Consider the following 27,446-nt stretch of genomic DNA (forward strand, 5'->3'; position numbering starts at 1 on the left):
TGGGCAGGGCACCTTCCACTATCCCTGGTGCTCCAAGCAATCTTCCACTCTCCCAGGCTGTCCAACCTCACCTTGGACACTTCCACAGATGGGGCAGCCACCACTTCTCTTGGTACCCTGTGCCAGGGCCCCACACCCTCACGTAGATTAAAGCCATCTCCCCTTGTCCTAGAACTTCATGCCCATGTAAAACATCATCCTCCAGCTCCCTTGGAGCCGCTTTAGGTACAGGAAGGTGTTATAAGGTGCCACCACAGCCTTCTCCAGGCTGAACAACCCCAACTCTTCCAGCCTGTCCTCTTGGAGAGGTGCTTCAGACATCTGATCACCTCAGTGGCCCTTCCTAAGGACTTGCTGCAACAGTGCTTCATATGCTGGGTGTCCCAGAGCTGGACACAAGGCTCCATGAGAGCAGAGCAGAGGGGCAGAATCACCTCCCTCAATCTGCTGGTCGAGTTGCTTTTGATATGACCCAGGATGCGGCTGTCTCCTCTTGAGCACATTTACTAAAATCAAGTCCCATAGGGGAGTACTTTGAGTTCTTTTTAAGGAACGCAAAACAGATATTCCAGCCATCACAAACCACACACCTCAAACAGCAGAGCCATCTGTTCTGCTAAGTAATGAGTGATTTACTTAAATATTGACTGAAAGCAAATCCTACAGAATTTTGCTTCATCTGGATTTGCAAGCCAAGGTATGCAAAGTCACAGAACAAATTCCAGATTGTTGGCTTCCCAGACTTGTTCAAGGACAGTTTATACTGCATGGAAAAAACTTCCTTTGGTTCTGAGATTGATACTCAGTCTTTGCTGAAGTTATGCTAGGACATAACCACCCCATATACTCTGCATCCCATTTTATGCTGTACAGCTGGCAGTTGTCATCAGAATTCTGCAACTGATACTCTGGGGCTTACCCTAAACTCAGCCTAACCAGGTTTAAATTTTAAAAAAAAGAAGCTGCAGGTTTGGCACATTTGGCAAAGTTTGACTTGGCATGAAATACACAGAAAAAGAGTCTGGAAGATATGGAAACTACCAAAGAAGTTTCTGCATCGATCATGCAGAAATTTCAGACATTGTAAAAGGACTTGATGGATTTGTAAACATAGATATGTAAATTTCAGGTTATTATCATCGTAGACATCAAGAAAGATGAACTCTTGACTCTTTATGAATGAGCAGGCATTGCAAATACAGGTGAATGACAAGTCTTTTCAGTCTAATAAAACAAAGGCTTTAGAGGGTTAGAGTACTGCCCATACACCTGTGGTTGATGGTGAGGAACAGAGTCCAGAACGGTAAGAAAAGACTCCTCATTACCCAGTGAGATTGGTCAGCAAATGACTGACCAAACTGTCCAATATCTCTTCAAGAGTACACTTGAAACTTCTATAAAATCTTCAACTACTTATTTCATTTGAGGCAGGTGAACATTTCTCAATTTGGAATTTAAATTATTCCTATGCAGGGATACTCTGTGCTACTGGTGGTGTTTGAACAAAAGATGTTCACAGAAGGAATTTGTAGTAGGATTAGAGAGATATGTATCTGAACCCATTATTTTCCTAGGAGATAAAACATTTCAAAGAGCTTGGTAAAGACCCACAAAAACTGAAGAAGAATGTGCACTGACCCAAAAGGAATGGCTTGAACAAATATTCTTCTTGAAAGGATCCTATATGGTTTATTCCTTACAATACCACATAGATGTCCAAAGTCAAATCAACATCACTAAAATTGTGAATTATTTATTTATTATTAAATGCTGATAACTGACTATGGCATAAAGAGAGAGCTAATTAGGGAGCTGCACAACACTATTGGAAAGAAAAAAAAATTCTGACACTGAGGAAAGACACTTTAAAAAAAGAAAGGTGACCTGAAGAGCTGCATGAACTTTGAAATGATTTCTCAGACAGCTGACAATAGCAAAGTCCTCCTCACAGTTCTGCTTAAATGATTCCAAGTTCAGATAAAAGAGTGCTTCTGTGAGGAGCAATCTTTTAAGTGACACAGAGATCCTGTACACAAGAATATTCACAGAGAAAAAGACAAGAAGGTCAGGACAACTGCTTTATCAGCCACAAAACTGGATTTAACTAAGATTTGCTAAGGGGTATTTCTGAGATTAAGAAGCTCCTAGCACTGGTGAAAAATGCTTTAAAAATAAGTGATGATCAGCTGAATGCAGAGAAAAACAAGTTGAGACCAAAGTCAGTAGAAGAAATACAGAACTGGAATTTAAAAAAAGTTACACACATACAGGGCAAAACCCAACCTCCTAAGCATGTGAAGATAGACATTTATTTGGAAAGCTATTACAGGAATGGATTGTAGGAACTATACGAGTGCAAACATTCCTATGCAGCATAAAAATTTTGAGAGAAAAGAAGGAATCCTTTTATAAATTTTATATTACCTTCATAAATTGCTTATATACTAAATATAAATTAAGGTATATGCTAAAGCTGAGGCTTTCTGGAAGACACAACACATAAGATACAGAGTTTAAAGTATGCTAGTTCACAAACACTGCTGATCTTTACCTGAATTAAGCATAGAAGATATTTGTTTATAAGATAGCACACCAAGCAGGACCGCAAAGTAAAATAATATATTTTTTAAAAAGGAAACAAAAAATATAAAATTGAGAGTCTTTGTGAAATTAGTGCAAGAAAAGTGTGAAGAATCTGGCCCAAATTAAAGATCTTAAAAACTGTACTCAGTCTAGAGGAGAGAGAAGGAGAAGAAGCAGTTTTTTCATGGAGATAACAAAACAGGTAGGTAGATAAGCACCATGAAAATACAAGGCCTCCAACACATTCGTATTTTAAATTTCTGATATCAGGTATCAAAACCAACACCTTCAATTACAGTGTGAGATAGAAAAGCATTTACTCAGTAAATTAACCTTGGCCATATCAGATATATTACATCATATGAGTAACATTCTCTAAGAAGTTATGGGAACCTTGAAAGACCTTGTGGTTTTTAAACCAAAATTTCCTATAACTATTACTTTATGCAAATTAAAGTATAGGAAAGTAATTTGTTTATTGAACTTGAGAGTTCCTGCTCAGTAGGGAATTCCAGAAAAATGAGAAATTTCTTCCTGTAGACAGAGCAGGTCGACAGCTCACTCAATCATGACATTCCCACCCTCCAGATCACATCAGCTGGTTTCTTGGCAGCTGTTCAGGTCCAAGCCAACAAAACAGCCAGTGCAGCTCCTGTTTGCTTCAACAGAATCAAACCTTTACAATAAATGTTTCCATTTTCTCAAATCACATTTTTTCCCTGAAAAATCAACTTCAGTAGAAAATTTTGATGGACCATAGTGATAAAAAAAAGATGACAAAAGGTATATGATCTGTAAATATTTGAGTGTGCATATTGGTCAGAGAGGAGGCAGGGATGACAGCAAAAGACAGGAATGATAAGACCAAAGCCAGGATTTGAACAAAATAGTTAAATCACATTTCTCAAGAGAATAAAAAATTCATTTGATCTAGTATTTCTCTTATAGAGTAATGAATGAGATGCACATTTTTGACTGGACAAAATAAGACCAATGGAATAACTCAAATATAGGATAAAAAGTAAACTGTCACAATCTGAATGTTAGATTCATTCATCTATTGAATGAATAGATTATTGATTGAAAGATTATTGATACAATTTACAGCCATAACATTCCTCTTAATTTCTTCATCTTATTGATACCATCATCATCTTTGGAGACAATGTTTTTTAAATAGCCAAATAATTCAAATAAAATTAAATGCCTGGTGGGACAGGTTAAAATAGAGGGAGCCAGACTCTTCCCAAGGTAATCCAGCAAATAAACCAGACACAATGCACACAATTTGGATTAGAAGAAATTAAATTTAAATATAAGACTAAATATTTCTCTTTTCTCATTGAGAGTGGTCAACACTGGAAGAGGTTGCTCAAGCAACCTTGACAGATGGGCATTTTGCAGTGTGGAAAAATGAAAGAGATCAAGGAGGATATTTTAAAAGATCACCAAAAGACCAGGAGCACTCACTTGCCCCTTAAGTCCCAATCGATAGACTGTACACCAGAGCAGAGTAACACCTGTACACACTTCACATTGAACCCTGAACTAACAGCCAAAATCATTTGTTCCATTGACCTTGGCCATGTTCTCTTCCCTACACCTTATCTCAGTGCTAATGTTGATTTTATATTTCATATAAATGCAGTAATTCAAGACTTCTAAAACTTATCATATTTTTATTCCTAAGACTTCACAATTTTTCTTTTTCCTAAAGGAACAATACTTAGCTGCTCAGGCTGTACCTTGGAATGACATACTCTTATGCAAATCCTGCCTGCATTCCAAAAGAATCTTATCTGGTAGACACCACTAAAAAATGTGTTAAAAAATGCAACAAAGGCATCATTTATAATCCATTTCTAATGAATTGGAAGGAAGTTAATCACATTAAAATAACCACACAATTTTCATTTTGTATTTCTTAACTATATCATGGCTACACAGAAAAGTTTTTCTCTCATAAATGAGTTTTCTGCCTTAATTCTTATATAAATCTAAACTGTTCCTGAGGAATTGGCCAAAGAAATGCTACTCAAAAACGATATGAACAGTCATTCTCTATTTTCTAGAAACAAGATCATCAATCTATTTTCTCCCCTAGACTGTTATCCATGCCTTGGTATTGAAATTATATAACATTTATTAGGATTTTTGTTCAATGTACTTCTACCTGAAATTTCTAGAAGTTTAGTCAAATCGGTACATCATTAAAGAAATTATCTTTTTTTTTTTTTTTTCCCCAAGCAAAATACAATTCTCATAAAATGTTATCTGGCAATAATTTATCCAGCACAAGCCTGTTTTGCATTCAATAGTTATCACTTGCTTAAGGACTGTCTAATACTTCCTCTTCCTTTCCACAAACTGTTATCTCCTGTAATATGGTTAACAGTACCAAGAATATTTTATGTGTTATACCAAAATTAAAAATTTGTTACATTTCTACTTGATCCAGTAATCTTCCCATTAGAGCAGGTCTGACAGACTGGAAAGCAGTCTTCAATTAACTCTTCCTCCTGAAGCCTGACTTATTAATTCTTAGTTTGCTGTGGGACTATATACTCTCTGAATAAGAACCTGAGTAAGTTACAGGGGAGGAACATTTTAACTTGTGTTCCCAACAGGACCAAATTCAGGGTCAAGACAACACTGCACCACACTGATCAGGAGATTAACCTAATCAAGAGTGCTGTCACTTTGTTTCTCCATTATTTGCAGTTTTCCAGTGGTTGCTGTGTTTAGTTAAAGGCATTAATTAAGGTGATCTTACTAGGGCTTCACTTTCAAACCTTGTTTCAAAATTGAAACAAGGAATGAAAAATATGACACTTCTACATAGAGAACCAATCTCTTGACAAATGAGGGCCACTTCATAGTAAGAAACTCTGAATAGGATTTTCTCAAGACTACATGCAAGAAGTGTAGGGCAGCTCATCTCACCTACTTCTCACACTTCCGAGATCTGCAAATCAGAATGAGAGCAAGTTGTGCATAAGACATAATTCAAAGTCACAGAACAATAAAAGTACAGAAGTTGCTGGCACAACCTACCAATAGCTACTTAACAGAATAGTTAGAAAATACTTTTATATTTCCAGTGCTATTCAAATTGTACTACAATAGCCAACACAAATAGGCATTAAAAGTATAACAATAAACCAACTGGTGAAAGATTTTATCTCGTTCATAATAAAGCAGGAAAAGTTTTTACTCTTTTTTGCTTTGTTAACACTAGCTTTTGATGAGACTAATAAAAATAATAGAAGATATATACAGAGTCAACATCAATACCAATTAATTTGTAAAAATAATCAAAACAATTACCCTTTCTTAATAAAGTTTTAAAAGTAGAAGTAACATACATAAAACTCAAATGAGTTAAATTAAATTTGACTATATATAAAATGGTCTGTGTACTTTATGGTTACTACTACATCAGCTTTCCTGTTTCATGTCTATCACCAGACTCAAAGGAAACAAACCTCAAAGCCCAGCCATCCTTCTGCTGTCCTGGGACCAGCACCATCAGTTCAATTACAAGGCCAAATTCAACCAATTTTGGTGATACTATCAAAAGCTAACTGATTAAAGTCCCAGCAGTGACCACATATACACCTTGCAGGCAACTCCCTTTCTCCTTAATTCCAGGGAATAGTATTTTGGAATTTAACTCCTTACCCAGTCATGTTAATGAAAGCTGTATGTACCTACTCTAAAAACCTCACAAGTCATTTTCTCGAGTCTCTTTATAAGCCTATTTCTTATATAAATTATTTCAATATATGTTGATATTTTCAGTAGCAAGGTGCCAGAAACTACATTCAATTTCTGAGGTGCAGTAGAACCACTTCTAAACAGGACCTTTCCAATAACCAGCCTGAACATTATTTAACAATTTAGTTGGTCTAAAAGCAAGAGTTCTTTTATGCTTTCTCCTCTATAAATATATAAAAAGTCTTGAGGATTTGTTATAACTATACATCAGTGGGAGTCCTCAGATCTTTTTTTCTTCATAATAAAGAGCAGTACTTCAGTTTTTACCAAAGAAGCTTTCTGAGGGAAATGGGCTCAGTAACTTACTTCATTCTCCACAAAGTCAATCACACAGCTGCAATTTACCTTGCACCACAATCAGGAAATGCTGGCTCTGTGCTCTCCCTCCAGCCTAGCACTAGGCTTTGAAATCTCAGGAGCTCAAGTCAAAAACTTAATCTAATTTATTCTCTGTGGATATTTTTTTCCTAACCATAAAGGAAACATTACACAATTACTGGTACAGAGCTGAAAACACAGCTCAAAGCTGCCATCTCTAGGTATTATGTTCTACTGCTCTTCACTCTAAATTATTTTTTCTGGTTTTTTTAAAGAGACTGAAGATCTAAAAGGAAAAACATCAGAACTTTATCCTAACAAGTTAATGTAAGAACTTATTCCAGAAGGGCATACTTTTTCCCCTTGAAATTTCTTTGACTTGCATGATGAGCTCCTTTTGTCCCAGGTAACTTCTGACATTTGACATAATCACTAGTACATGCAGCATAGGAGTTAATTATTTCACATAGGTTCATTATCAGTGAATCCTAATTGTTAATTAGCATATGTCTGCAACAGCAGCCACAGCTTCTTCACTATACCTTTGCTTGCAGCTTTCATTATTATTAACATGAGTTGCACTTCTTCACTGAGATCCAAAGAGACATCTGAATTAACACAGAGCTATCTTATTTTAATATTTGCTGGTGAAAGGGCTTCTAAAACAGTTACCCTTTAGTTTGGAATGTCTCAAGAAAATATTAGCACTGTCAAATAAAAAGGTTACATTATATTTTAAGCCTTTATTCTGAACTGCTAAATGATACATTACTCAAATGTTTCTTGACTAAAAAAGTCCACATTCTACAAGAACTGTAATAATCAAAGTCACTGGTCAAAAAGATCTGACCTTTCAAAGAACAGATAAGACATTAACGAATCAGGGAACTGACAGGAAGAAAAGCAAGCTCTGAGTTCATGTTAGGGCATACACAAAACCTAGTTATATTACTACTGAAAACGCCTCTACCATATTGACCATGCCACACATAGATTCAACATCACTAAAAACAACAGATGCCACAAAAACAAGACAAAAACAAAATATCAGCCCATGCCTTCAATTCCTCCTAACTTAGAGGAAGTACTCACTATATAAAAGAAGACCAAATGTAAAAAGAAACTAAAATGTACAACTAAAGGGGTAAGATCTTTAAAATAAAAATATGAAAAATGTGAAAAAATGAATTCTAAGACTTCGTACGACATTTTTGCTCAGATTACAAGAAACCTTCCTATTTGAAAAAGAAAACAAAACTTTTCATTACAAATAACAAAATAAATAAAGTTTAATTTAACAGAAGGATAATGGAAACCCAGAAGAAAAAAGTAGAGTTCAAAACAAAGTTCAGAAACTCCACCAGATTAAAACAGAGACCCACACCAAGGCAAGCAATGAAACACCTAAATGAGATGCCTTCAAAATTTATATATGGAGTACTAAGACACTTTTCAAATGCATTAGCAATACACTTTTAGATACTTTGTGTTGCAAACAGACTGAAGGAGTATTCTGAGTAGTGAAAGCCATAGCAATAAAATGAGGTTAACTTTCCAATATGAATTCTTCATGGTAGACTTTACAGGTATTTCTATACCGAAAAACTAGAAACAGAAAGTTGCAGTAGGAAAAAAAACACCTAACCTGGCAAAATAAGGTCCCTGGAATCAGCTCTGAAGAAATTAAAGAGCTAACCCCTGTCTGTAGTATATAAATTCCTGCTTAAAAATGTGTCCATACCCAAGGACTGGTAAGGGAGAGGCAGAAAGGACAGAATTCAGCAAGTGAAACAGACAAACAGATGAAGAAAAATTATATGAATTTTTGAAAAAATTAAGTTATATCTTGCAAATAAATACAGCATTGGCTTTTTCTGAAGAAATCAAAGGTCCAGATGATACATGTACCTGAAATTTCTAAAAGATGCTTGATAATATTCCTTGTGCCCTAAAGGAGCTAAGATGTTCTGGAACAAGGAAAGGAGACAAGACAAGGCTAATTAAGTCTATAAAGTAAAGTTTGGGGTAAAAAATAGTCACTTCTTAAGTGAATAAAGGTCATTACTGGTGTCCCACAGACATGCACAACTGGGATTTGCTATTTCAATATGTTAAAAACCAAGCTGGCATGGGTATAAGTGGAAAAACAGCAATACTTTTTGACTTATTTAAAATAGCTAAGACTATTGTCAAATGCAAATAATTGCAGAAGAATCTCCTAATACTGCATGTGCAATGCAAGAAAAAAAACCTAAAGAGTAAATAAATGCTAATGTGCATAAGGATGAAAAGACACACAAAAAACCAATTTAAAATCTATAAACATATGGGGGGATGGGTTTTGAATTGTCTAGAATGAGACCTTGATGATGTAACTAACAGTTCTGTAAAACTACCAGTTCAAAAACAATAGCAGATTTTCAAAAAGCTAAAGTACCCTAAATAATTATTAGGAAATAAATTAGACCCTGAATTCCCTACAACATCAATGTCTGAGGTAAGAAGTCACACTAAAGACTGATTCCTCCTTTCTCTAAAGGGATATAACAGAATTAGAAGAGCTAAAGGCCACGATATAACATTATTCAAGGTATGAAATATCTTCCTTATAGAAGATTACTAAAAACACAAGGAATTTTCAGTATGAAAAAGAAATGGTAGAGAGTGTGATGGCCTTACAGAAAATCATTAGTAGTATGAGGAAATAAATGGAGAATAAGAAGTAGGGACTATCAAAATTAAACCAGCTAGTACCAGTTTCTGAAAAGGTTTTATTTCTCAAAAAAATATTCTGGAATTCTTATGGACAGGATGATGTCAATTTTAAAATAAATACATGGTCCAAAAATTGAAAATAAATAAATAAACAAACAAACAACAGGGATTCATAATTTTTCCACAAAAATACTATCCTATTTTATGAAATCCCAGCTGCAAAGTAGGACAGTATTCTGAGGAAGCTGCTGTAAGTTCCTGTCATTTTTTCTTATACTCTTCCCTAGGCATTCACTGTTACCCATTATTCAAGAGGTGTTATCAGGTGAGATGAACACTTCGGTTTGACTGGATACAATCCTGTTTGTCCTACCCTGCTGGGGGTGCCTTATGCAAACAAATTAAAATTTGTGACACCAATTCCATATTTCTCTGTCACATTTACCAAGTTTGTCACCCTCTGTAGCTCGTCTCCCTGACAGCCCCCTCAGGCTATGCTGGAGCCTTCTCTCCAGTCCTGTCTCCTTGTGCTCCTGGATTCCCTGAGCAGTCCCCATGCCTGGCAGTGGTGCTGCCAAAGGACCCTGCTGCCAGCAGTTGGCTCTGCCTGTGGGGTTCAGCCCCTGGGGATGGTGCCTGGTGAGCAAGAGCACTGCCCACAAGCCCCATTATATCTCACACACACACCTCTGCCTTTCATTGGCAGGTTTAGCTCATAAGATTAATGGTCACCAAAGTGATTGAGAAGTATTGCACAATCTCTGTTCCAAAAACCGTGCAATAATGTCACTTAAAACATTAATACAAAATATTTAGAAATTTAATTATCCTCAAAAGTCTCTGTTCACAGTGACTCATTTTAGGATCACTAACAGCACACACATATAAATTACTATACAGAACACTGAAGAGTCCAAACCTGATACAAAGCAAGCGTGTGTCCGTATCTCTGGAGTGGCCCTTTGGATACAGGCACTACATTCCATATACTGCTTTCCAAATTGTAGCTAGAAGAGAAATAGAAAAAAAACCACATTTTCAACCAGTTGAGAAAATAGAAGGGCTTGTATGTTCAAACTAACTCCAACTGACATGGCAATTTGTTAGTGGGGCAACATGATCCTTTGAACAACAATGCACTGACTTCTGACAGTGCAATAAATATTCCTCAAGCAGCACAGGAGCAGCTCTTTAAGGGACCCATCAACAATCTCAGAAAATAGGAATAACTAACAAAAATCACAAGACTTGTTCTATTATCAGTCATGTAAAAAACCCACCCCACCAAACTGGTCATGCCTCATGCTTTTGCACTACTCTGAAGATTTACTGTTGGGCACCCTCTTCACTATATGGTTGATTTTAATTTCTCCTATATTTTAATTAATTAACTAATGCACAGCATTAGATAAGAGAGGTAAAAAATAAATGACAAAGGTAGAAAAGAAAAATCTAAATGATTATGGGATTTGTTTTGGATGATTGCAAATGTGTGGAAGAAAGCAAGAGATAGACAACAGCAAGAGAAATAAACGCTAATAATATGCTAACAAATATATACAAACAGTTGCATTTGCCACATTTAGGGCCTCTACATATGAAGTTCCCAACCAAATCACCTGGGTCCTGTTAACAGCTGCTTCAACTTTGTTTTCAGTAGGTGGTCAAATACACATACATACAAACTGCCTTAAGTATGAAAAAGTGGAATACAGATGACCTTGCTGACCCGACTAGCATGGCACCAGCAGGCAAAGTGCAAGCACTAAATACAAATGTCTTGTAACCATAAATTAACATCAAAAATGGATATGAAATTCAAAACATACTGTGTGAAAATATCAGCAGTGAATTTCTTTCACTGTTCCATCACCACAAAGCTCTTTATGTTTTGCAGTTTTTCACCAAACTGAAGTACATATAAATATCACCCACAGTTTGATGTTGCCTATATTTCCACTTTCTATAATCATAAGAAAATTCCAAGCATAAAATAAGACCATTAATAAGGAATCTGAAAGGGATATAAACCTTTAAGCTAAATTAGAAGCTCCCTCCCTGGTAGGATCTGTTTTTCCTAAGCCCCATCAGAAAGGACATGACAAAGGAGAAATCACTCACTTCAACACCATCTGGAATGAGCTGTAGTTGAAGGTGTATCCACCAATCACCCACATGAACTTCCCATGCAGGACAGCCTTGTGGGAAGCACGGCCCACAGAGGGGCTGAAGGGCTTCACATTGGGCAGAATCCAGTAAGATTCCGTGGAGGGGACGTTCAAAGAACAATCTGGACCTGTTTTGTAAACAAATGTGCAATTTGTACAATCTGTTAGATGGGGATGTTAAAGCCAATAAAGCAGAAACAGGGGAGGCTTAATTACAGATGTCAGGATTGCTCATTCTGATAAAATATGGTGTACACTTTTATGTTTAACAGATGCTCAATGAAAAAATTGACAACATGGGATGTCAATCTAATTGAAAGCATTAGATTAGCTCAAATAATAACAATGCATTTCCACATTCTTCTCAGAAGACAGACTGTAAGTCATAAATTGAAAGACAGGCACAAAGCATCACATTTTTAAATGACCTATCATTTAGGTCTAAAACTTTTAGCACTGTATGTTACCTTTGGAGAAAAGCTATACTGTATTTGAACCAGAATAAGTGTATATCAAAGAAAATAATATTACAGTAAATTAAGTTACAATATGCATTATACTATACCGAATCTTAGAAGTAAAAATTTGCCTTTTGCAAATGCCATTCTGCATCACTTTTCAAGAGGAAAATACAAATAAAACAATACACAAAATTCAACATAGTTAAATTGAAAGCTAAGTAAGGTACATTTTAGGATCATCTCAGGACAGCTCATGAAAATATTACATCACCACTCAGCAATGGTCAAAATAAAGAATCATGTCAGAATCAAGAATACTGTTACCCCACTGCATAAATCTGTGACTTGTGTAACCTTGGAAAACTGTCTCCTACTGAAAAAGAAGAGATTGGTGCTGGAGACTGTTTACAGGAGAGTAATAAGGATGTTCCAGTTACAGAAACCACTGATTTCCTTTGAACTACTGACTTTTTTCACTTGGAAAAAACAAAATTTGGAAGTGAATTATAAATGTCTATAAATTATAAAATAAGTAACAAAGAGAATGAATCTGAAGAGTCCACAGTCTCCCTGAATATAAAGAGCTAAGTTTTTTGAAATGCAACTTGAAGAAGCCATGTTCAAGGCAAACAAGAAGAGACAGTTCTTCATATAAAAAGTATCAGATCTCTTTGGCAAGGATACTCCCTGGCCAAAGACTGCCCCAGATGCAAAGATTTACATGTGTCAAGGAGAGACCAGACATAATTTTAGAAGAGAGGACTGCTGAAGTTTACTAAATAAGCTAAATAAGTAATGTACATCAAATTTACAATAATTTTAAAATACTATCTTGGGGAAACTGGAGTGCAGGGAGATTATGTTTTTCCAATGTTTATTATAATTTTTGGGGCAACTAGTTACATTTACTTCCTATACACAACAACCAGGCATCCAAAGTGTACAGAACCAGATGTTAACTTTTCCTAGTACACTACAGAAGAATGATGTCCACTTGTATCCAAATTACCTTCCATTCACTAAACGATGGAGACACTCAATTCCCATAGTTCATTATACCTTCTACTCAGAAAAGATTAATGGTATTTGAATGAGGTCTAATGAGAATATGAACAATTCAGTATATTATTTCTTAAGCATTAATAATTGATACTGTAATAGAGTTGTAACCTCAGCAAAATCATAATTTTGGTAAATCACTGGAGGAAACAATTTGAATATAAAATGGCTATAAAATAAACAATTGACTAAGTATTCTTTGATCAGGGAAGAGCTTCAAATGATGGAAACGGTGCCTGCAGGCCAGCAGGAGAAGCCGGTTGTCACCCCGAGCCGCCGGACACCGCGATGTCGCGGCCAGCAGCGACCCCTGGTGGCGAGCGGCGAGCAAAGCCAGAATTCCTGCGGCACATCCAGAGGTACCGGGCACAGACTGCAATAAAATGAACCCAAGAAAACCGCCTCATACTAAGTTAAGAATGCAGAAGTCTTAGCCAGATCGGTGGTGGAAAGAATATCGCAGACAGCCCCCTTCCAGCCTGTGCTTTGTCAGAACTGAAGGACAGGAAAGGTGAGAGGGAGAGCAGAACCATCGCTGGGCCGTGGAGTCATTGGGAGTTTGGGGCTGGAAAGAGCCTTAAAGATCATTTAGCTCCAACCCCACTGCCACGGGCAAGGACTGACCACGTTACGTATCAATCGGGACAGAAATGGAATATACAGCTGCAAAAATGCAAAACAACAAAATAGTACTGGCCTCCACCAAAACATCACTTAAAAAGCAAATTCTTTTGTATGGCTATTGCTTTATAAAAACAAGGTAAATGTAGGACTTACAAATATCATTTCTAGATTTTCCTACTTGAATACATACACTATTATTTCATCAAAAATCCATATTCTCTTCAGAAACATCACATTCACTAAATGTGTGCCTTCTGTGCAACGAAGAGCACTACAGCTGCAGAAGAAAGATAATGAAAAATATGTTTTGTTATGTTTTATGCAAATATGATTTTTTTCCATTCATTTAAAACTGAGCTGCTTTCTTATCTTCCTAATGTGTCAGTCAATCCACTGGAGGGGGGGGAAATGCTTTTAAAACTGCAAACAACTTTATAAACCTGAACTGGAAGTCAATTACCTTATTCTCTAAGGTAGGAAAAAATTCTGTAGGTTTAAAAAAGTGATTTATCCCCACCACACAAAAGAAAGAATCTAATTTCTATTTATTGAAGAGTTTCATGAAAAGCCAAAGTAACAATCTGTTCCAGTAGTTTAAGTCATAAGATCAATTTCCAGCTAAATGACTAAACATCATCTACCATCTTCAAACTAAATCTTTTCCTTTGGGAGCACATGAGGAAAAAAACCAGAAGTACTGATGTGTTGAATATAACTTTCACAGTGCTCTTCATACAATCTAGAAAGCGATTTTGAAAGTATTTTTTGTTTATTCTGGTTTTGTTCATCTGATCATTTGAGTTGAGAATTAATACTTTAATATAATTTTTCAACCATCACAGCTCAGTGGTTGAAACCAGTCCTAGAGTCAGACCAGTTGTGCTGGAATGGCTCAGTCATTCCTTCTAGGCATTCTAATGTAGGTGTATCCATGTATCCCTACACTGCCCCTGCACAGCTCTGCAATATCCGTACTGGATGCAATTAATTCTCCCATCCTGCAAACAGTCTTGCTGAAAATGAGACCCAATGCCAGACAGATCCTGGTGAGGTGTCCATCTAAAGCAGCAGGGCAGCGAGCTGTGCCAGGACTCAGGCTCCTCCAGGAATGACACAGAAATCCTGATGCACATGAGCTGATGCTGTTCTTGAAATGCCCCTGGGTGCTATTACTCTTGTTCTCCTCAGGCAGGAGTGGATCATCCAAGGGCCATCAGGCCATGGGAGATGTGCAGGACTGGTCTGAACAGGGGAGCCAGAAGGGCTGCAGGGCATGCCATGAGTGGGGGCACTGCTCCACAGCACCCTTGAACTGCTCAGCTCCAGATCCCACACTGGAGAGCAGCAAGGCTGGCACAGAAGATAAGGCCAGGTGTCACAGCATTGTCTGCTGGAAGCAGGGAAAGCTTTCCTAGTCTTCCATGGCTGAGAACAAGTACAGTCTCTGGTAGACACCACACAAGATTTGTCATCTTAAACAAAAACAGGTTTTGCTTCTCACTCTCTAAAAGAAGCAGGGACTTTCAGATCAGCTGGAGCTGACAATACCCACTGGGCTAGAGATTCTGAGACTCCATCCTAATGGCAGCAAGGTACCAAGCTCCAGTATCTCTGTTAGCAACTTCCAGAAAACTTGTCAGCTCTAATTCCTTCCAATTCACAAATGATGTATTGATGACCAGTTTGTCCCAATTTTTCTTCTACCATTGTTGCTATCACTGTAGTTAAAGACCTGGTCTGTCTATACACCCCATAAATGTTTACAAACAACACTCTTCCCTCCCAGCCTTGATTTTTCTTGTTTAAACAAACCATGCTCTGTTAGTGCCTTCTATAGCCCTGTCCATCCTAATGGTTCTCCCTCTGAGTCTGCTCCTATTTGTATTCATGAAACTGTATTAACAAAATATGAAGCATACTACTAATGTTTTCATATATTTAACTGAAATTTCTGTGACTGATCATCCTACCGGTGCACTTGGCACTTTGGAGTTTCCAGAGTATGTAAAATTATTAATGTTAATTTCATGTTCTAATTGAGATAGACAAGCAAGTTTTCTCCCATGCCACCTCCCACATTTTGATCCTAGACTATAAAATAAATTCTTAACACTCTTAGTCTCTAAACATATTAATTTACAATTTATACTGAATTAATTAAATTCCACATATTACTTGCAGACTTTCTTTGCAGAAATATTGGATATTTCTTTGGATATTCTAGTTCTGCTTCATATTTAAAGTACCTTCCACCTTTGTATTACCAGATTTCATTAGCAGCCTTATAGGTAGATTACAAAAATGATGTAACAATATCAGTCCCAAAATGAGCCTTTAAGGAGCATAATACCTTATGATACCTTTCCATACATGTTCAGCACACCCACTCACATTTCATGCTGAAGCAGCTGAGTTCCCCTTACTGTTTCCTTATGTATGCACTGCACTCTTCAGTTTCAATGATTTCCTGTCATCAAAAGCTGAGCTTCAAATAAAACATACTACATTTTCATGTCAATTTTCTTAGAGACTAGCTTTGTATGAACTACAGTGATAAATTCAGATTTCAGCTCTTTTGTTATTAATCACAATATATGTTTCATTATTTCTTCCCTCAAGTTATGGTCTAGAACTCTACACAGTGCCGAAATGAAGCTAACAGTTTTTGAGCGGCATAAATCACTTTCTTCCTAATCTTAAATGAAGCTGCTACAGATAATAAAGTAAATTTAGCATCTTGCCTTATCAGAGAGATCAGCACTATCTACTTCTTGTGTTGAGGACAGACTATTGCTTGGGATCATTATTTTAATCAAGTTCTATTTTACTGAATTTAAGTGTATGCTTTTTAAATAAATATTTGGGTCATAGATTTATTCTAAATGGATTACATTTTTCATTAAAACTCACAAATAGCAGGGGACTCCCTTCCTAAATCTCATTCTAATTAGACATAGAGAGCATTATCAACCCCTTTAATGCAGCCATTTAGAGAAACAAATCAAATAAATTCTGCTTAAATCGCTTTCACTAATTGTCAAGTGACACCATAAAGGTATTTAAAACTGGAGCTGCCTCTTCATTTACCTGTGATGTTCTTTCTCTTGCAATAAGAACATTTGATATTTCTCACACAATTTTCAGACACTAAATTTCTAATTCTGACAGCTATATTCTGTTTATAAATTGCACAGTCCTCCAAGGATGCTTGTCAAATTGTTAAATTTCAGCTGAAGATAAATCTGAAGAACATATCCAGTACATATGAAATAGCCATTCATTACAGGACAATTCTTTCCTACCTATTCTATAGATGTAAACTTTTCATAGACAATTCTCATGTCTATGATCAACATTTGAAAAAGAAAAACTACAAATACAGAGCACAGAAATAGGAATTTAACTTAAAACTGGGGGACAAAAAGATTCCTTGGATATGTGTCTTTATATTTACATGCAGTATAAATCCACATATATTTAACAGGACATTTCCCAGATTGTAAAACTGCAGTTTCTCCTTTCTGAACTGATACTTGTCCATGAGATGACCTGAAAAGCAAAACTGATACAAAGAGGGCATTATGACAGGGCAGCATAATTATAAGAAACCTGCTTCTATTCTCTTTTTTCTTCCAAAAATAGCTCTGTCCAAAGCAAATGTTACATCACAGGTCCTCATCTCTGAAGACACAGACTTGTGTGCTACCTGTTCAAGAACATCCAGGCACAACAGGCCAAAATCTCAGATTTCAGACCTCCACATATCTGGCACAAGCTCTTCCCAGTGCTGCATTTCACCTGCTGCTCCCTGAGCCCCCATCTCAAACCTTCCCCAGCAGTTTCAATAAACCAGCACTGCAGAAGCACAGCTTTACTAAATCTCAGCATTGGGGAATAAGGCAGGCCAAACAAGAGAGTTTGACATCAAAGCCTTCCACTGAAAACTGGGAACAAACCCAAATCCAGTGAGTCCTTCCAGGATAACCTGAGATAGGCATTGACAGAGTTGTTCTGGCCATACTCAAGATGTTGTTAGAATAAATGCCATAGTACCAAGCAAGCAAAACACTGATTTTACACCACAGTAGTCATAGCTCCTTTTATACATTCATTGTTGACTCTTCTCCTTACAGAAAGGCTCATTTTCCCCTAGAGAGATGTTATAAAATTCAAGCTGCCTGAATTGCTAATGGACTTATTTCAAAGTTAATTAGTTTAATTTCAGAATCTGGTCTTGTGCTACATTTCTATCTGCTAGGAGCAGCTCTGTAGGGGGAACCAACTAACTATACATGTTCCAGAAATTGTATTGGAGTTTTAACTTTGGATTAAACAGTCTGTTTGGGGCTGGTGTGCATTATGTGCAACCCTAGAGCCCATTTTTGGTGTTATTCCTTATAAAAGGAATGCACTTCCTCTGTTCCCAAACCATCTCACAATGCAATCCAAAACATAATAAACATGAAGGATCACATTTGTTTTGAAGGTACCCTACTGATCCTATTAAAGTCTAATTTAAACACACCCTGTAATTCCTCTCTAATTTCCCCTTTTTCTTCCAGTGCTCATGTTCAATGATCAAAGTAGCAAAGTTTCTCTTAACTTTGAGAGAGCCTTCAACTCCTTTTTTTCCCCCCTGTCTACACCCAGGAGTCAGCAATGTTTTCAGCATTTTCAAAGACAGTCCACTTAACCCTCTTAAAAATGTGGAACTGTTTCTTCCAGTCATCCTGAATTTTTTTCACCTGTCACAGAAATTTTAAACTGTTTGGAAATCTCTCTGCTCCTTTATAGCCTGAAACAATCCAAGACATGGTGTTCCTGGTATCAAAGAGAATCTTCTAGCTGCAAATATTCAGCAAAAGCATCTTTCTGTAAAATTCTTAATAGGTCAGATTGTGCAAGAGCCACCACTTTGGTCTCAGCCATGTCCCCATTTCTCTTTTACACGCGCCTAGCAAAGAAAGGGAGAGCAAGTCAATAGTTTTAAGGCATAGTTTTTTCCTCCCTGAATTAAATCCACAGCCTTTTATCAGCAGGCATTGACACATTCTGTTAGATAACATCAAGACTAACCAAAAGGAACAGTGTAATATGGTACAGAACTCACCAAGAAAATACTCCTTTGGGAAAAGTTCTCCTTTATGTTGGGTGAATATTTTAAATGAACCAGATTTTCTGTAAATACATTGTTCTTACACTAGCCACCTCAAAAATATTTAAGATTACTTGCATTATTAAAAATACCATGATTTTTAAAAAACAATGCATTTAACTAGTGCATGTTTTGTTAAAAGCAATGTCTGTTAAAAATTGTGTCAATTATTTGTCTTCAAAGTCTTAAAGTTTTTATCAAAGATTTATTCTGTATTTGTACAACCAGCAGCCAGCTACAAGTATCTACAAGAAGATTGTATTAAATTCCACAAGACACATCTAATAATCAGAGGACCCTACTTTTTACTCAAAGAAGTTTATTCCATCCCAAAGACTACCCCAAAAGGATTCTCCTTACACAGAATACTTGTTTTGCCCAGATGTCTCGTGCTCTTCAGAGCTGCTCCTTCAAAAATAACCACAAGATGTCACCATTGCAAAATAAAAACTCCATGCAGTAAAATAAATTCTGGTATTTCTATTCTGAATCAGGGGTTCTAATTATTATACATCCAAATCAATGCACTTCAATAATTTTTATTTTTTTTAATACAGGCATTAAAGTTACTCAAAAGAAGATAAAAAGAAAACAGCAATAAAAAATGAAACATGAAATTCTCTCCTAAAGCATACAAATCAAGACCCTTCAGCCACTTGGTCTGAATCACCATAACAAGAAAAACTTGTCAGGCAGCAAGAGAAAAATTTATGATTCCAGCATTGCAAATAATTTGCAGAGAAGATGGTGTCAGTGTAGAAACTACAGAGAATGCAGGTATAAATAAACCAAGAAATATAAATAAATATAAATAAATCAATGCTCAACTATGACAGAATTTTTTTAAAAAATTAGATCTATGTATATTCAGTGAAAATCTAAGGAATTGATGCAAATGATGCATGAAGCAAATTATCTCTACATGGTCTGTAGGAAAGAGGGAGGAGCTACACTATACTAGTAGGAGCTAGTGAGGAGTATTTACAGAAATGCTAAGTGAAAGGAAGGTACTGCCAGCAGTAGTCAGATTTTGAATTTTATTTTGTGCTTAAAAGTTCTAATTAAGTTCATAACACTGTATCTGAAGGTAGAGCCTAAAAAGCACTTCCAAAGATTTGTGACATCTGTGCACTCAGCAGTTTGACATTACAAGGAATCCATGCACAAATAAAAGGGCTTCTTTTGCTGTAAATACTGACAACTTCTGGCTAGAGATTAAGCCTTCAGGATCTTTTTGTGCACTACAGTCCTGGAAGATTTTAATGGAGTCAGTAATAAGTCTACACTATTCCCATTCAATGATCATATTGCTAAACCACTTCCCTTATGTGGGTGCACTGACTGCCTTTGAATGAACAACTCATTAATTATTAAGAAGTGAAATGTATTAAATCTCATCATGGCTGTGGAGTAATAGGTGTGACAGCTAATAGGAGTTAAAAAGTCATTTCCTTTGACATGCCAAAAGAAACAGCAGTAGAACAGAAGAGAGGCAGGAAGTCATGGGAAGAGGGCATATCAGCCAAGTAATCTGGAGGGATTTTAATATTTCTGTTAAGAGAATGGCAATTTCTAAGCATAGCAAGCTAAGCCAATTGAGACTTGTAACAGAAGTGGTAAACGATTAAAAAAATCCACAAGCATCTAGCATAATTATAGTAAGTAAATTAAACATTTTAAGATCTTAAATAATTTATCTGTAATGAAAAACAATGATTTATGGTACTGGGAGTAAAACTGCACTACATGCTTACAGTACATCCACTTGCCCCCACAGACACTCTTGTACAATTATAACAAAGTTCCTTTTTCATTGAGAGGCTGCTACAAGTAATACCTAAAAAAAACCAAACAGCGGATACTTTTCTTCAGGAAACATTAAAAATATGATGCAATGATGTGGCATATAAGGAGGGCAAGGGAGGAAATCAAATGACCTAGACACTAAACAAAGCAAGCCTTACCTTGCCAGCTGTCATTGCAAACACAGAGCTTCTCTCCTGTCAGGTCACAGTAGCCGTGATCCGGACTCCCACAGTTGGCTTTGCAGTAGGGAATGTCACAGGCCTCTCCCTTCCAGTACTTGTCACACTCACAGTACACCCGGCTCGGTACAGACACACTGGTTGTGCACTTGCCATGCTCTGAGCAGTTATTAGGGCAAGAGTTAATTCTGAAAAAAAAAAAAAATACATAGATAAGGGAAATGATGACCCATGAGCTGATGACGATGGTTTCATCTGACAGCACTCTGCAGTATTTGTTAGAGAAAGTATGTTTTACCATGAAAAATTTCTATGTACTGATAAAACACAAGTTTAATGATGATTTTACAGGCAAAAGAGCTCAAAAGGTGTTGATCCAATCTTACATACAAAGTCTGTGATGCACTGAGGATCACAAATACCTTGTACTGCAACAAATACTGACATTAAGCAGAAGGACAGGCCCTGCTTGGACAGATCACTACCTATTTTTCTCCTGTATTCCAGTATAAGCACTCAGTCCATTCAAATGTTTGTTATTTCTAGAAACAACCACACTGGAAGTAACTGAGCTTAAACTCTCCACCAGAGGCATACACTTAAAGGGTTTCCCTGTGTAGCTTTGGTCCATATGATAAACAGTATGCCTAACACAAAGAGGGAAAAACAAATAAGGAAAAATACATGATGGGTAATATCCTGAAACTACTTACAGGTAGCACTTCATGCTTTGAATCCTTAATAAAAGAGCCACCTTAACTCTGCAGTCCATGATGTAAAAACAGGAGAGCCTGGGCTGAAAGAACTCTGTGACTGTTTTGAGAGTTAGCATTTCTGTGATACACCCTACCAAACACTGAGATCACAGGCAACTGGAGTACAAAACTAAGTAAAGTGGTTCCAGAAATGCAGGCAACTCCTTGAAATGAGGGAAGATGGAGGACATGGAAGTATGTGGGTCCAAGAGTTTCCATGAACTCAGGGAGTACATGCTTGAAGAAGTCCAAATAGGGTTTGAAACTTTTTTTGATGACTCACAGCAAACTCAAAATAAAGTGTTACTACAAACCTCTGATGATAATACAGACCACTCCCTGCAGATGTGAGAGATGAATACTGTTCACAGGCTTCCTTACTGAATGAAGCTCTAACTGAATGGAAAAAGAGCTGTTAAAAGTTAGCAAAGAATTTTTCAAGGCTGGCCTTTGGCAAGATGTAGCTGTGGTAGCACAATGAGGAGACATGTTTTTGTCTTCTAGAGACTCACTTCTCAGAAGACTGATTCTATTACACTGCTAAAATAAAAAAATTCCACATCTGACCATCATTCCAAATATCCTGAGAGTTTTACCTGGTAACACATTAACTGTATGCTACAGCTGTGAGGAACCTCTCCCTCAACCTCACTGGGAGTGTTCTGCAGGAGGGTGAAGTTAAGTTTTCCATCAGGAGATATTAGTTGGAAAGTAGACCATTTCCCACTCCAAATGGTTCATTAAGAATTAGAACAAAATGAGAAAACTGGATCCACAGAATTGGAAGAAAGTTGCCTGACTCCAAGGAACAGAAAATTTACTCAAACTGTTCTGGAGTAATTACAGTTGCTTGCACTTCAGTCATACATTCTGTGTTTCTGTCTTCCCCAAAATAAAGGAATACAAGTGGTCCACCAAGGTGAAGTCAAAAATTATGGAAGAGGATAACAGAAGCAGAGTGCAATAGACCAGTGACAGAAGCAAAGTCAATACAGCCATAAAAAGTAATTGTAGGTACTTCTTTAAGATGTTATTGTTGTTTTATTAAAAAAGTGTTTCAAAAGTATCCATTGCAATAAAAGACACAAAAGAACAGAGTTCTTCATGAGTTACATATGTAATGGAATTAAAAACTGACAAGTTTTTTCATTTTTTTTAAATCTACAAAAAAAGATTAGGTAATGATAGGCAGCATGCAACACATTACAAAGTAATGAAAGACTGCACATACACTCATTTCTTAAGAATGCCAAATCTTATTGCCATTTGCTCCCAAGACAAATTTAAAAAGTGTAATAAAAGCTTCAGGGATAACTGAAAAATGTAACTAATTACAATAGAAACTCTGCCAGGTGATTGAATTTTACTGATGTCAACTGACAAAAATTAAGAATACCCAGAATTCTAGGTTGCCATTTCCAATGCAATATATATAGTGAGATTTCCCAAACTGTGAATAGCTCTTTATTATCTGGTCAAAGGTGGGCAATCTGCTGCAAATTACAACAATAATCTTCCCACAGACAATGTACCAAGTACTGTGCCAAGAGCAAAGCTATGGTCAAAAACACAAATAGGAATTTTTAACTAATGAAGAACGTGACAAAAATATTACATGGATTTCAACACAAGAAATGCAGGGCTGGCCACCACATCCCATAACTGCTATTTCAGAATTTGAAGGGATTGAAAGGAACAGACATATCTTCAATCATGGAAAAACTGTCACATGAAGGAACAGGTCCAACAGGAGCAAGCAATTCCCTCTTGAACCAAGGCATGCAATATGAAAAGATGTTGCAGGTGTCACATGCACTTCCCAAGTGAGACAGAAGTTGCAAACAAATGGTGCATATATAAAGGAAAAAGCTCAGGTCTGCTGGATGCATCTTCAGAGCTGCTGACACAGGAAAGAAGACTGGACAAAAGCAATCATGGTCATATCAGATTAGACTTTGCCATCACAGAAACTAAATCTATGAAGGCAGAGAGTAGACTGAGATGGAAATGGGAGGGAAAATACCCAAGAAGAGGAAATTTAATAATATCTTTGTGGCTGGCACAAAAATTCCAAGTGGAATTGCTTGGAAGGTTTCAAAAGCCATAGTATATTCAGCAAGAAAAATCAAGCAACAGATGATCCCAGTTCAAGAGAAGGGAATTTGTATGACAGCAGATATAATCTCCCTTCCAGTCCATATGACAGCTATATGTGTTGGATAAACACTGGAGGGGATACATTCTAGTTCCATATGGCACAAGAAAAACATACTCTGGGAATGGCCATGTGACTTCACTCAAAAAAACCATACCCATACAAAAAAAACCAAACTCTAGGCGGTTTTTTCCCCTAACTCACACCTTTATCATTTATAACAAGCCCAGCCTTCCTGGTTTTAGACACTCACCACTGAGAATGACTCTTATGCTATTGAAAAAAACAGGTAATTATTTAGTATGAAAATACTTACGAATAAAAAATGTTAAAACCTGTCAGGTTATAAGCAGCATCACTAAAAAAGTGTAGCAATGCATAGCCAGATGTAGTAACCACTTCAGGAACTGTTTCATTTCCACGCACTTCAGGGACTATTAGACCACTGGAAAAGAGAAGGAAAAAAATGTTTTTAAGCCATCTTTGACGCATTTAGGAGAAAAAAATAGGAAAGAGGGAGTTCTATATTCTTCTTATTAACTAGACAAACAAGATGAGTCAAATATAATTTTAAAACATTTTTTTTTTAAAGAAAAAGTTATACAAGGTATATAAAACTTACATTCCATACAATGTCAGCAGAAAGTATCCAAATAATTGGATATGCTATGATTATCTAACCAAAACTGTAACATTTTGGAATGCATTCTAATACAATTTTACATACACATTCCCAATAATATTAAGATAAGAAAGCAAGCTAATTAACATTAAAGCCTCTAATGCTACTTTTTTTCCCAATAACTGAAAATGTTCATACATGACTACATGGACAGAAAGATTAGTAAATACACTCACCTAAATACAGCTATTAAAGGTGCATATATTGAATCTCCATCATATACATACATATGGTCCCAGCTACATTCTGTGGCAAAGTGATTAAATCTTAGTCTTAGTATCGCATTTGGGCTGAAAAAGAGCATTGATGTAACACATTATTTACAGAATTACTGAGATCATAAGATCAAGAACTCACATAGAATTGATCATGCCAATATAACTCTGTTAAAACATTTTTTTGAGTAGTAAGTAAATATTTCAGTGTGTTAAATAACAAAAGCCACGGCAAGCAAATATTTCCCCTTATCTTAGAAAATTTAAAAATAACATATTCAGTCCACAGCTAATAATCCCTAAAGTTAATAAGAGGCTTAGATTCACCAGATTTTATCGTGTTGAGAACAACAAATTTAGAGCAATTAAAATATCTCATTTTAATACACTAAATTTACTTTACAATGTCAGGGCTATGAACTTTAATGCATCTTTCAAGATAAAAATCACCTGCACATCATCTTTCCAGTATTACACTAATTCTTGAAACTAAAAATCTTAAAACACAAATCTAAAATTGAAACCATTATCAGTGCAAGTGCCTGCCTCCTCCCTTCTCCCAACACATGGGAAATGTCACCAGATTTTGGCTGAGGTCCAAACAGACCTGTAAATTTTCTGAAAGGGGAATTTTCACATATCACAGAATTACCGGACATTTTTATTTTTTTATATATATTTATTTATTTTTCCATGAAACATAATGATTATTTTCTTGTAGTTCTCCTCATCACTGACAGGCTTGGGTACAATTCGTCAGTTTGGAAAACATGGGGTTTTGTGGCAGATCCTTTGGAGAGAGCTCTTTGTTCATTTTTTTAAGACAGAGTATTATACACATATGTGACTTCCTTGTGTGCTGACATTTGGCACTGGTTGTTTTACTCCTCCCCAGACTGTGCAGCACATCGATTCCTCCAGCTGCCCACTCTGCCATCTCCTGAGAACAGGAGGAGTGGAGTGGGGAACAGCTTCAAAGCAGAGTTTGACTACAGTGCTAAGGCATGTTGCCACTTTAGTGCGCTGCAAATGTTCCTGAGCTAGCCTGCCTGAGAAAAAAGAGAAGTCTAGCTAGTTCAGACACATATTCAGCTATAGCCTGGTCTTCTAGATAATAAAGATTCAATTTAAATGATTTTACAAACACCGTAATTTCACTGCTGCTTTGTTTAAATTACTGTCTGCATGTATGCAGACCAAAGTTAGATCAGACCCATCATTTCTGAAATGCAGCAGTACAGCAGATATCCAAGGTAAATTGAGATTATGGCAACATGGAAATACAGAAGGAGCTAATTTTCTTCTAGAATGTTAGCAGAAGTGTGAACTAGAGTCAGCAAAATCCTGACCCATATCCTGGGAGGTGGGGGGAATCCTCCTGAAATGTAACCAATTTGTGCCATCAACACTTAGCCACGCTAATTTATGTCTCTCATTACTTCTTCAGACATGTCTGTGTGTTTCTGTACTGCATAAACTGAAAAATCAGCAACAGGCACGAGGTATCTAAAATGTAGGCATAAAACTATTTCAAAACTAAGTACATGAGCAAATGTAGAATGCAAAACAAAACACTTTATAGAAGCACTAACTTTTGAGAAACAAAACTGAAGAAGCATTCTGTACTTGAGGCTATTCCTAATTTATCACTAATATGAGTTAAATAAGGTAAGTCAGGTAATAAGTTAAATAAAGGGATTCTGTAACTGCTTTTGGAACTTATCTAAAGGTACTCAAATACACAACAAATTTATCACTGGGTTTTGAGGACCTGCAGCACTGGCCAAATACCGATGTCAGCCTAATTTTTGCCAGCAATTTGAGTGGGAATGGAATTTGGCCAACTCTAAGCAATCCTGTAAATGCTAATACCTTTTTTTTTTAATTAAAACAAGACCAAAATAAACTAACAAAACACAAAACTGTTCATATTGTATCCTCATGCAGTCTCTATGTGAGGAGTTCTTTTGATCTCTAGAACACACAGTACCAAACTGTTCAGAAAAGTTAAGCTATGAAAATAGATACTTACTATCCTTCAATTAACCATGTGCATTTAGTTTTATATTTATAATTTATAGGTCCATCTGTTAAATATCCAGAAGGTTCTGTTAACCTACAAGAGGAAAAATAGGGCTGTAATAAACCAGAGACAACAGAAAATGAATCATTGACATGCCAATAGAATCTTTCTTGATGGAAAGAAAGTTGGGGGTAGGGTAAAACAGTCAAGTCTCTCTTCATATTTCTCATCACGTTATTTGTGCTCATAAAAACTTGAATTCTGATTGTTCTATACCATTGATTTGCTTTCTTCCCCCAGGCATTCACTTGTATTTTTTCTAGTTCAGTAGCAAATAATTTAAATTATCCTTCACACGAAATGGATCCAAGCCAATGTAAGGAGGGGGTTGTTTAAGAGCATTTTGGTTTGTTTTGCTTATTTGCTTTGCCATTGCCTTATAACTTGCTTGTGAAATTTGACAACAGCAGCCATACGAAAACTCTCCTAGATCAGGACAAATGAAGATATAACTTTGAATAAGCACATCTGTCAGCCTGCTGCTCTGTTATTCCTAGTCACTACCCTGTCTCTGCACAGTGGTCTCCAGTGATTATCCAGGAAGGAGTAAATCCCTGCAGATTTTCCACACAGCATTACACCACTTTCAATGACTTGCAGCTCAGGGACACTTCCAGTCCACAGCTGTGCCTTTGAGTTCCTGCTTTATACCACTCAAAATGTAATGATCTGTGTTTTATTTCCCTTCTTTCCCACCTCTGCCCCTTTTCC

General features: G+C 36.6%; 1 protein-coding gene across 5 annotated transcripts in view; it reads right to left on the reverse strand.

Annotated features, from left to right (window-relative positions):
• Positions 1-27,446, reverse strand: part of ATRNL1 (attractin like 1) — a 432,328-nt gene that overhangs the window by 366,278 nt on the left and 38,604 nt on the right. For all 5 annotated transcript variants that reach the window (XM_086899053.1, XM_086899052.1, XM_086899057.1 and 2 more), the window contains 6 exons: positions 26,685-26,768; positions 24,614-24,727; positions 24,072-24,200; positions 20,825-21,033; positions 11,515-11,689; positions 10,313-10,400 (listed from right to left, as the gene is read on the reverse strand). In XM_086899053.1, the coding sequence (XP_086755179.1) occupies positions 10,313-10,400; positions 11,515-11,689; positions 20,825-21,033; positions 24,072-24,200; positions 24,614-24,727; positions 26,685-26,768 (799 nt within the window). The remainder of the gene's footprint in view (positions 1-10,312; positions 10,401-11,514; positions 11,690-20,824; positions 21,034-24,071; positions 24,201-24,613; positions 24,728-26,684; positions 26,769-27,446) is intronic.

Source organism: Cyanistes caeruleus, chromosome 8 (assembly GCF_971803275.1).
Source record: "Cyanistes caeruleus chromosome 8, bCyaCae1.hap1.1, whole genome shotgun sequence".
In the NCBI taxonomy this organism is placed as follows: domain Eukaryota; kingdom Metazoa; phylum Chordata; class Aves; order Passeriformes; family Paridae; genus Cyanistes; species Cyanistes caeruleus.